This window comes from Lactuca saligna, chromosome 5, assembly GCF_052625555.1.
Source record: "Lactuca saligna cultivar CGN05327 chromosome 5, ASM5262555v1, whole genome shotgun sequence".
NCBI classification, from domain to species: Eukaryota; Viridiplantae; Streptophyta; class Magnoliopsida; order Asterales; family Asteraceae; genus Lactuca; species Lactuca saligna.
This window is the reverse complement of record NC_136421.1, coordinates 165990730-166001980: the sequence shown is the minus strand read 5'-3', so window position 1 is coordinate 166001980 and position 11251 is coordinate 165990730. Positions and strand designations below refer to the sequence as shown.

The window sequence follows — 11251 nt, the reverse complement described above, 5'->3', positions numbered from 1 at the left end:
TAATCTTATGTTTATTTTCTCTTTTTTTGGTAAGGAACTACAATTCATGTTATTACAACAAAATATATATGTATGTTTCTGACACTATTTCATTTATCAAAAAAAAAAAAAAAAAAACATAGTGATTGGTTTTCAGTAGGACCAAAGTTGAACAATATATTTTCCGTCAATTTGTGGTAAAATAAACGTTTCTCTTGTTAACCAACTTTTAGCTTTTCTATTAAAAGTAAACTATTTGAAGCTTTATTCCTCTTTTATATTGGTGTGGGAATATATAACATTATCAACACACACAATTAATAAAAATTTTGAGCTCTGAAAATTGTTTTTTGTTAACATTTTTTTTCATAGAAACCACAATGAAACAAGAGTCACATTCTCCTCGTCAAACTTGTAACGTCTTTAACAAGTTCACAAGTCTAGTATTGCTAGCTGTGTTTCTTCTGTTAGTTGTGGTATTGCTTGGTGTATTTCTTCTGGTAGTTTCTTCTACAAAGGTTGTTCCCTCAGAGGAAACGGAATCCGGGTTCATGGTTAAAACATTACCCGGTTTTCTTGGTGATCTTCCTATCACTCTCGAAACTGGGTAAGGCTATGCATTAGTTTAATTTCATTATATATATATATATATATATATATATATATATATATATATATATATATATATATATATATATATAGATATATATAAACTAACTCTTAAAACAACATGAATGTTCTTCTAGTTACATTGGGGTAGGAGAATCTGAAGATGTGCAATTATTTTACTATTTCATTGAGTCCGAAGGAGACCCAGAAAAGGACCCTCTCATGCTTATGTTGTCAGGAGGGCCTGGTTGTTCGGGTCTTGCTAAGGTTTTAGCTGAAACGGGTATGTCTAAGATGTGCAAACTTTTGTTTCTTTTTCTTTCAAGTGGGTTAACAAAATTGGATCGATTCATCTTGGGTCATGTGTACCTTTTATATACACTTCTACAAGCTCAACATGATTGATGACGAAGTTTTAGTAGTAAAATTTTGTCTATACCTCACTTTATTATCCACTTCTTACCTTAGAAAATTAATAGACCTTTACTGTTAAAAGCAACTCTTAAGTCACCAATTAAATAGTAACAAAAGAGCACACACAATAATTAAAAGAGCTTTGAGACCTTGAATACATGAAGGGGATAAGGACTTTTTGATTAAGTAATGTTATCGTTTGGAAAGTATTTGGGTTTGGATTGATGAGTTGCTATCAAAACTTTGTTAGTACCGTTTATAACTTCTTAATTTTACATTAACAATGTGTACTATACCATATGTTCTTTTATTTAACACGTTCATGGTTGTGTCTATAGGACCATTCACTTTCAACTATGCAGAATCCTCTTCGGAGAAGCCAATCCTGGAGATAAATCCTTACAGTTGGACAAAGGTGTCTAACTATAATTGTGCTTTTACTTCCTTTGCATACAATCCTTAGTTTAAACTATACCAGCACTTGACTACAAACGAAAAGTTTTTATTCCTAAAAATACGTTTTTAAGGACATAAAGATTATATGAACTTTGATGATTATTTTCCAGAATACTAATAGAATTTGAACTCAAAGATATATGAATTAGATATGGCTTCTATTTTGAATGGGTTTTGAATGTGGTATGTAGTGTTCTTTATAAATGGATAAGGATTATACTTGTATTTTATGTTTTCCAGTCTACTTGATGTTAGAAGTTCAATGAGTACAAGTTCTTGACTTAATAAAATTATTGTTACAATTTAGGTTGGAAGCATAATATCTCTTGATCAACCTGCGGGTACTGGATTCTCCTATGCAGAAACTGCCAATGCTTACACAACAAACGACACATTATCAGCAATTCAGGTTTACCAGTTTTTGAGGAAGGTAAGATTACAAAGTCATTGGTTACGAATTTTAGAACTTATCTTGTGAATATATGATGCAAATGACACATTTAATGTCATCCAAGCATCGATTACGAGTATATTGTACTTTCTCTATTACAAATTCAAGGGAAAATGATGAAAATGCCCTACGAACTTTTTAGGATTGGTTCATTTAGTCTTTAAACTGTTTCCGTGGCTTATGAGGAAACGAAGTCATTATTGTTGGGCAGATTACGTACTTTTGGCCAAAGTGAATGGGTCACCCGGTTACCCCTTTGCTACATTGATATTCGTTGACCAATTTTCTTGCAATGACTTTGAATTTTTCCAAATTTGACTATTTACATTGATGAATAATATGGATCAGATGAATTATGATTTATGAATAGCAAAATCCATCAGATTGTGATAGTATGTAGATCTAGATTAGCTCATATTCAAGTTTATAAGAAATTGTGCATCCAAAATCAGAATTCAAATACCTACAAGGCAGATTTATGGAAACCACAAAATCGATTTAAGCATAAAAGCCAGAAGAGACGTCCAATTCGATAAATTAAATCTCTAGACCAGCTTAATCAAGCGAAAAATCATATGAATCATCAGTCATTGATGGTTCAATCAGTTAAACCACTTATAAAAAATGAGTATGTCTAGACAAAAACAGAGTAAATATCAACAAACTTCGATTTTCTGTTTTGATGTCACGAATGAAATAGAGAGAAATAAAGGTTAATCAAACAAACCTTTGGCGAAACCAGGCACTATAATCAGGAGGAAAATGATGAAAACAATAGTTATGCAACTCTTCAGATCCATCGTGATCCGCAAATGTTAGATAAAGAGAGATCTATATATATATATATATATATATATATATATATATATATATATATATATATATATATAGAGAGAGAGAGAGGGAGAGAGAGAGAGTGGTGGTGATAAATGCAAGAGGATTTTAATGATGGAGAAGTGTGGGGTTTAATGAACAACAAGAATTGAAGTAAAGAATTAGAATAATAAATTGAGAAGAGACACTGGGATAGTTCATATACATGATCTTTCCTTCAAATGTGGTTCTATCTAGGGTATTAAGAGCATCATTGGTCGATTCCTCTAAATCAAATTGAACAAAACCGAAACCCTTAATGTTGCTTTTATCGTCCTTGGCGATCTTATTAGAATGAATCCTCCCAAAATTTCCAAAATCTTCTCCAATTTAGCATCTATGACAAACCGATCAAGATTCTTCATGAAAAAATTTGCTACTCCAGTTTTTCTCATAAGTGGTTCTCATTGACACCACATTAGCCTTATGGATTTTCCTCTAATCAAATAAAGAATTCCACAAACGAAAATAATTATAAACCAACAAATAAAGAAATAAGAGATTCAGTTGCTTACATTGTGCTTGGGTTTTGGAGTTAACACAGAGGAAGATGATGATCATTAGATAGGCTCAAGTTTTGTCTATGTGTCAATAAAACCGGGGAGAACTGGTGAATAGGACTAAAAAGACAGATTCCCCACTATTTCGTTCCCTCGTAAAGACACCAAATAAGTTTAAGGACTCAAAGGTTCAACCCTAGAAAGGTCGTCGGGCATTTGTGTCATTTTCCCTAAATACAAACTAATATCAGTGTTTGCTTGTTGTGTCTATTTCAATAGTGGCTTGTGGATCATCCAAATTTTATTAAGAACCCATTATATGTTTGTGGTGATTCTTATGCTGGCTTAGTGGTTCCGATGATTGTTCAAGAAATATATAATGGTATTCTTTAATACATGAAGTTCTTTCTATAGAAATAGCTTTGGGAAATAGAATTATGTTTCAATGGTGTTGTTTTTGGAAGTTTCAAAATATACAATGGCCCAATAATCTTCTTCTGAATAATTAAATTAACTCTATCTTAGATCAGTTGTCTCTTGTTGTCTTAAGATGCCATATTTTCAACTTTTTGTTTCCTACTTTTATAGGTAATGAAGTTGGAGAAGGGCCGCATATGAACATCAATGTAAACGTAGATTAATCATTTGGATAAGTCAAATTTCATATTTATCATACATTTTGTAGCATGAGATTGATTGTCCTCGGTTTGATCACCAAAGTGATTGAAAATGTTTACATATTTTTCATGACTGAATTTGATATCTTTTTCTAACTTAGGGATATGTAATTGGTAATGCTGTAACAGACACAAATGATGAATACAATTCGCGAATTCCATTTGCTCATCGCTTAGCACTCTTATCTGATGAAATCTACGTGGTAAATAAGTGCATTTGAAATGTCCAATAATACATTAATTTACAAATATATTATTTTTATAAAATTGCATTATGTTCACGAATTTAGTTGTATATCTTTGCAGTCTGCTAAAGAGAATTGCTTTGGAGAATACTTGAATGTAGATCCTAACAATAGTCTCTGTATAAATGATCTTCAAGTGGTAGATAAGGTACATGATCTAGACTTTAACTTGAGTTATGTGATGATTAAACATCCAGAAAAAATCAACATTTAAAATAACTTTTTGGACCCCTGTTTTGTGTCCATATATGATTTCACTTATTTTAGGATTAACACTCCATACATTTCCTATATTTAAGTGTGTATATATATATATATATATATATATATATATATATATATATATATATATATATATATATATATATATATATATATATATATTATGGTTATCTTTTCTATTAAAGTTGGCTTTAGTGTTTTGTAGAAGATAATAAAAGAGTAATAGCTTAACTTACTTCTTTTTCAGCATGTAGTTTATCTTTAATTTATTAAGCCTTTTGGGTCGGCTCTTTTTGGTCCATTGTTTCTTGATTTTTTCCATAATATAATCGATTTTTCATTTACAAATATTTTCATTAAAAACACATAATCATACATATTATTTGATCCATATATTTCCTAAAAAGTGGCATAAGAGACAAGTTGGCGTATTCCTAAAGTATATGCCAAGAATGACTAATGAGGTTGTCATCTTCTAAACATGATGATGAAGGTGAATGTGATCAAAGAACGGAAAAGGAACATATTGTTGCCTTACACTATCCAAATCTCATGAAGATTACTACTTGTTGTGAACACTAAAAATGTAGGTATAAGGAGTATAGGATGCAATTCAAAAGACAAAAGTATCAAATGGTTGTTATATATATATATATATATATATATATATATATATATATATATATATATATATATATATATATATATATATATATATATATATATATATGTTCAGGTCCATTTGAAACAATGCTAATTTTGTGATACCGTAAGAGCAAATCTAAAAATAATTTTAAAATGCAAAATAAAAGAAAAAATAATAAAATTCTTTTTTTAATTATTATTTTCGAAACTTTTTTTACCTAAAAAAATTAAAAAACAAATTAAACAAAAATTACCGTTTTTTTTTGGAAAATACGTGGAATGTTCTAATAGAATATTACACTAAATTTCTAATATGATTTTTAGAATGTTTAGAATATTCTATTATATTTGTCAAATATATAAAATATTCTAATATTCTACTAAAATATGTAAAAAAAAATATTTTTTGGTATTTATTTATTTTTATTTTTTTTTGGAATATATATAGTCTGAAAATAATATTGGAAAAAAAATTTTCAAAAATTTTCAATTATTTTACATTTTAAAAATGTTTTTTTTTCTACTAAATGAGTGGCTAACATTACATCTCACAGTCTCACAAAATTAGGTTGTCTCACATAAACCTAATCCTATATATATATATATATATATATATATATATATATATATATATATATATATATATATATATATATATATATATATATATATATATATGAGTTTTGGTCACATATAATGTGTTATGTATTTTTCTTATATATGTGTTTTGGTCAAATATAATACATCTTCATTCAACGGTATAAATTGGAGTAAAGTAGTCGTACCGACCTTGCAACGATACCTAACTTTATTCATACAATCAACTTACGGCAAATCTAATGTACTTCTAAACTACTCATCAATTCCACATGTATCCACGATAGGACTAGAACCATCGATTTCTTGGAGGGAGGATAACACCTGATACCGATGGGTTATAAATCCCCCGGTAAAGAGAGCCCATTAGTGTGGTGCTTTATTGGTCCCATATCTCTAAACGGCTCTTTTAATTTACTCCGATATGAACGTGGCTTTCAGAGAGGTTCGTAGATGCTGGAAGAAATTATTTGAATTAGTTGCTGACAAAATGTGGCCTATGCTTTATTGGTCCCACAACTCTAATATTGTAATTTCTCCTGTTTTTGTTCATAATCTGGTCGAAGCATGCGGATTCTAGTCCCCATCCATAGTAGTCTAACTAAAATTGCAGATATTTCTTCTCTAATTCGGCAATTTTAATAACCAAATATTTCTGTTTTGCGCAGAGGCCGGACCCAACAGATTTAATTCAGCCAGCCTGTCCAATTCTTGGATACTCTTAGCAATTTTAGTCGAACTGCTTTTTCTGATTCTCCCTTAGCTTCCTTCTCCAATCTTTGATGGAAATAAAATGTTGAAATTTAGACAACTTAATAACAAAAGGGGAAAGAGATTTCTAACTTGCATCGCCAGCCCTCAGGGAAATGCTTTTAGTTTACTGTAGAACGTAGCAGAAAGTAGTGGCTCAACTTATTTATTTTCCTCATGTAATTAAGGGTGCGTTTGGTTGTGGAAAATTGTTTTTATTTTCTAAGAAAATGTTTTCAGAAAATAGAGTTGAGTTTTCATTTTCAATTTTCAATGAAAATTTTAGAAAATGCATTTGGTTGAAACTGGTGGAGTTTTCATTTTCCATCTTAGAAATTTGAAAAACTTTAGAAAACTATAAAAATCACTTTTCTAATTAAATACAATTTGGAAAACTGAAAATTTTCATTTTCTTAGAAAATTTTGGAAAACTGAACGAACCAAACGCATTTTCAAAATTTCCGTTTTTCTTGGAAATTTTTCCTAGAAAACTGGAAAACTTTCTACAACCAAACGCACCCTAACTGTTTTTCGGTTTTCAAGCCTATTGGGTCAGCTCCCTTTAGTCCCTTGTAGGCATGAGTATCTGGACCTTTTTGGATCGGACCTAAGCGGCCCAAGACCGGACCAATTCTTTAGTAAAAAACACACTGGATAGGGTTTACGAATTAGACATAAAATTGTGTAATGTGTTGTGTTGTAAAAATCGCATAAAATTATGGAAAATCTAGTGCAAATGAAGTCAATGTCATTTAAAAGATATAAGAGTCTATTTTATTTCTTATGTAGGAGTTAGAAACTGATTTTGAGTATAAATGGTTACAAAAACTTCTTTGAACAAAGGGCTGGAAATGTCATTGTTACTAAAATCCAGTAGTTGTATTGACTAAATCGTTTAAAATTAGGGAGAATTTCATATATGTCCTTCTTAAACTTCAAAATATCATATTTGCCCAACTTAATTTTTCAATATCATATTTACCCTTCATAAACCTTCAAAATATCATATTTGCCCAAATCCTTTTTTATAATGTTTTTAATATTTTATAATGATTCTTTATACCTTAAAATTATTATAATAATTAAAAATATTAACCATATTATCCTTACGTCTATGATAATTGAATGTGAACTTCTAAATTGTAGGAAATGTTGCCTTCTTGACAAACAAAAAAAATCATCTTCAACTCTCTATATAGAATATATATTTTGATTGTCTAGTTTTTGTTGTTCTTGATTATTATCATGTTGTAGATAGAGGTTATTTTAGATATTATCATTGATATTTTGATGTTTAAAATGTACATATACGATATTTTGATATTTAAGAAGGGTATATATGATATTTTGATGTTTAAAAAGGAGATATATGATATTTTGAAATTTTATGAAGGATAAATATGATATTTAGAAATTTTATAAAGGATAAATGTGATATTTAGAAATTAAGTTGGATAATATGATATTTTGATGTTTAGGAAGGGCATATATGAAATTTTTCCTTAAAATTATAGAAAAACAGTGAATATGAATATGAGGTCGGTTCCATTTGAAAGATATAAGAGTCTATTTTATTTTTTATTTAAAAGTCAAAAACTGTGTTTAGTGTAAAATAATTTTTTTAAAAATTGTTTAAACAGAGTGCTCGAAAATGCCATTAATTATTGTTGAAATCCGATGGTTATTGTATTGTAAAAATCATATAAAATCAAAAAAAATCCATTCAAGATGAGGTCACTATCTGAAAGACCTTTCTTCATCCCACAGTCCCTTGTTTCCTCTATTCTTCCACAACAAAATCTGTTTCTTGTCCATAGATTTGAGCACTAAAAACACAGCATCATACATGCTCTTTTATCTTTTTATTTCTAACATATTATCGTTTCTTTGATCATTTTTTTGGTAGTATATTATTGTTGAATAATAATGTCATTTTTTAAATATGTAGGCAGTATGTTTGATGCTTTCTTATTTTTAATATACAGTGCCTTGAAAGAATTAAAATGGAGCACGTTTTAGAGCCGAACTGTGACACTTCAATCGCCGTAAAAGGGTGTCCTGTATAGCTCTCTCTCTCTCTCTCTCTCTCTCTCTCTCTCTCTCTCTCTCTCTCTCTCTCTCTCTCTCTCTCTCTCTCTCTCTCTCTCTCTCTCTCTCTCTCTCATATATTTAGCAAAATGGTTTTTTGAATGATATCAAACTATGCATTTTATTTTCAATTATTATGATTTTACATGTGAAGTATACGTAATGGTCATGTTGAAAGCTAGTATCATTCGTTGATTCGACCACTCTTGAGTATTATGATTTTGATGATTGATATCGTCTATTTATACTTTTCGCAGGATAACAAATCAAAGTACTTAAGTGCATGGGCTAATAGGAAAGATGTGCAAAAGGCTCTTCACATCCGTGAGGTTTGTACTTGGGAAAATGGTTTAAAAGCCCAACCAAGTTTTCAAACCATTCAAAAAACCTCAATCATGTTTTGTCTGTTCAAAAAACCCAACGAACTTAACATTTTGTCTAAAAAGTCCAACAAAGTTTCAAACCGTTTAGAAAATTCCAATTTTGTTTTGTTTAAGTTCGTTGGGTTTTTTTTGAACAGTCAAAACATGATTGGAGTTTTTTAAACGTTTTGGAAACTTCGTTGGTCTAACAAGTCATTTTTTCGATACGGTAAAAAGCCACGTCATCTGTTTCTCTTATTTGACTTTCGAGAAAGTGTAACTTAGTTGAGCTTTTTAGATAAAATGTTAAGTTTGTTGGGTTTTTTTAAATAGACAAAACATGATTGGGGTTTTTTAAACGGTTTGGAAACTTCGTTGGGTTTTTAAGTTATTTTCCCTTTGTACTTCACATTTTCAATGACTTTATATATATATATATATATATATATATATATATATATATATATATATATATATATATATATATATATATATATATATGCATATTCATTTTGATTATGTAGATATATAATAATTAATCTCATGACCTCGATCATAACCAGGAGACTAAAGACGCCCAGTGGGTGCCATGCAATGAGAGCTTGAAATTTTATTATGACAAAGAACCCATATCTTACACCCACAATGTCTTGAGTAATGTTGCCTATCATCGACACCTTGCTAGTAAAAACTGTCGAGCTCTTGTATATAGGTCTTACCCTCCGTTAATTTTATTTCATAATTTTTATCTATATCTTCTTACCAATATCTTAATATCTACTATCTCTCTTCTGACACTAGAGTCAATTTTTGGTTGACCTTATCCATGCATGCATGTGGTACTTACAGAAATTACAAGCACACAAACATCCTTTACATTTTGGCTTTTTTTCTTTCTATGTTCGAGCAGTGGAGATCATGACATGGTTGTTCCCTATTTGAGTACATTAAACTGGATTAAATCGCTCAATTTGTTAGTCGTGAATGCTTGGAGGCCCTGGTTTGTTGACGAACAAGTAGCCGGGTTAGTTGTGTTTTCATTGGAGCATCATGACTACTTATATATCATTAGTGGCGGCAGCCACGTTAAGTGGGGTGAATGGCTCCACTTGGAGGTGGGTCCCATCATATTTAGTATTATAAAGTTTTCAAAAAAATCTGATTTTTATGAAAAAACCCCTCTGTGGCATCTATTTTTACATCAAATACACCTATTTATATTTTTTTTTCTGAAAAGAACCCAATTTTTTTTTTTAAATTTCACAATTTTATACTTTTATGTATTTTTTTATCAATAATGGACCCCGGTTAGATTACGTTCTAGATCCGCCACTGTATATCATCAAAATAACTACGTAAAAATAGTAATATTTCAATACTATTTTGATACTCTTTTTTATTATAGATACACCAAGAAGTATTTGTACCACGATTACAACTTGACATTTGCTACTGTAAAGGTGAGAAGTCTTCCCCAAAAACTTCTCTTCACATGGTGCTATTCTTGTCTCATGAAAACGGTTATCTTTTAATTTTTAAAGATGTTAGAATGTATAGTCTCTTCCTATAGGGTCTTTGTCATAGTGGTATGAGGTAGAAAATACCCTCCCCAAGTAGTTGTGGAAGTGGTTGAGGGGTCGAAAATTATGTAGAATTAAGAGTAAGATTAGAGGGTCATGTATGTTTATTGTTCAAAAAAATCTTTAATCTCTTCCTAATATTGATGATCATAGACTTAAAAACATTTTAATAAAGAAATGTTGCAGTTTTAATGAGGTAAAATAAGTATTCATGTTATGATCATGATGGTTGATTTTTTTTGTATCTAAAGGGAGGAGCTCACACAGTGCCAGATAATAAACCTAAAGAAAGTTTAAGCATGCTTATGAAGTGGCTTGTTGATGATGCTTTGTGAGTAACAGTTGTAGGGTTTGATGTTTGTTTCTTATCTTGTACGCATCCTTTTGCATTTCTTATACTTTCTTTAACTCAGGTTCAGTGGATATTGTAACTTGTTCATTTGATTGTTTGTCATACAATCATTCTTCAATAACTGTTGAACACACTTGCAAAATTTTGTGATATATATAGTCTACAGTAGTCCTGCTTATAAGACATCACTTTCAGCATAGGTGAAGGATTTGATTTCTGATTACTGTAAATAAAATTTAAGTCCTAGGTAAAAATTAAACAGCTGCTTGATTTGAAGAATTTTAGGTTCGTTTGTTGTTTTGTGTACTACTGGCAAACATTGAATCTACTTGAACCCAACTTGAAAATAAGGGATCGGGTTGAAATTTCAACCAGTTTTGTTAATGCGTCAACCCATTCATTTTCAACATGTATATTTATTTATGATGGATTAAGCTAGTGACGGATATAT

General features: G+C 30.1%; 1 protein-coding gene across 3 annotated transcripts; it reads left to right on the top strand.

Annotated features, from left to right (window-relative positions):
* Nucleotides 1–300: 300 nt before the first annotated feature.
* Nucleotides 301–11038, top strand: LOC144997751 (serine carboxypeptidase-like 17). 3 transcript variants are annotated; one of them, XM_078957618.1, is made up of 14 exons: nucleotides 301–586; nucleotides 726–871; nucleotides 1341–1417; nucleotides 1766–1888; nucleotides 3562–3664; nucleotides 3871–3914; nucleotides 4061–4162; nucleotides 4266–4352; nucleotides 8404–8478; nucleotides 8764–8835; nucleotides 9432–9580; nucleotides 9779–9983; nucleotides 10274–10328; nucleotides 10700–11038. In XM_078957618.1, the coding sequence occupies exons 1-14, from the start codon at nucleotides 360–362 to the stop codon at nucleotides 10723–10725; spliced, it is 1491 nt and encodes a 496-aa protein (XP_078813744.1). In that variant the 5' UTR covers nucleotides 301–359; the 3' UTR covers nucleotides 10726–11038. The 3 variants fall into 3 exon arrangements, with proteins under 3 accessions (XP_078813744.1, XP_078813745.1, XP_078813746.1); XM_078957619.1 differs by having other exon boundaries at nucleotides 3871–3908; nucleotides 10700–11034; XM_078957620.1 differs by having other exon boundaries at nucleotides 9779–9892; nucleotides 10700–11022.
* Nucleotides 11039–11251: the final 213 nt, after the last annotated feature.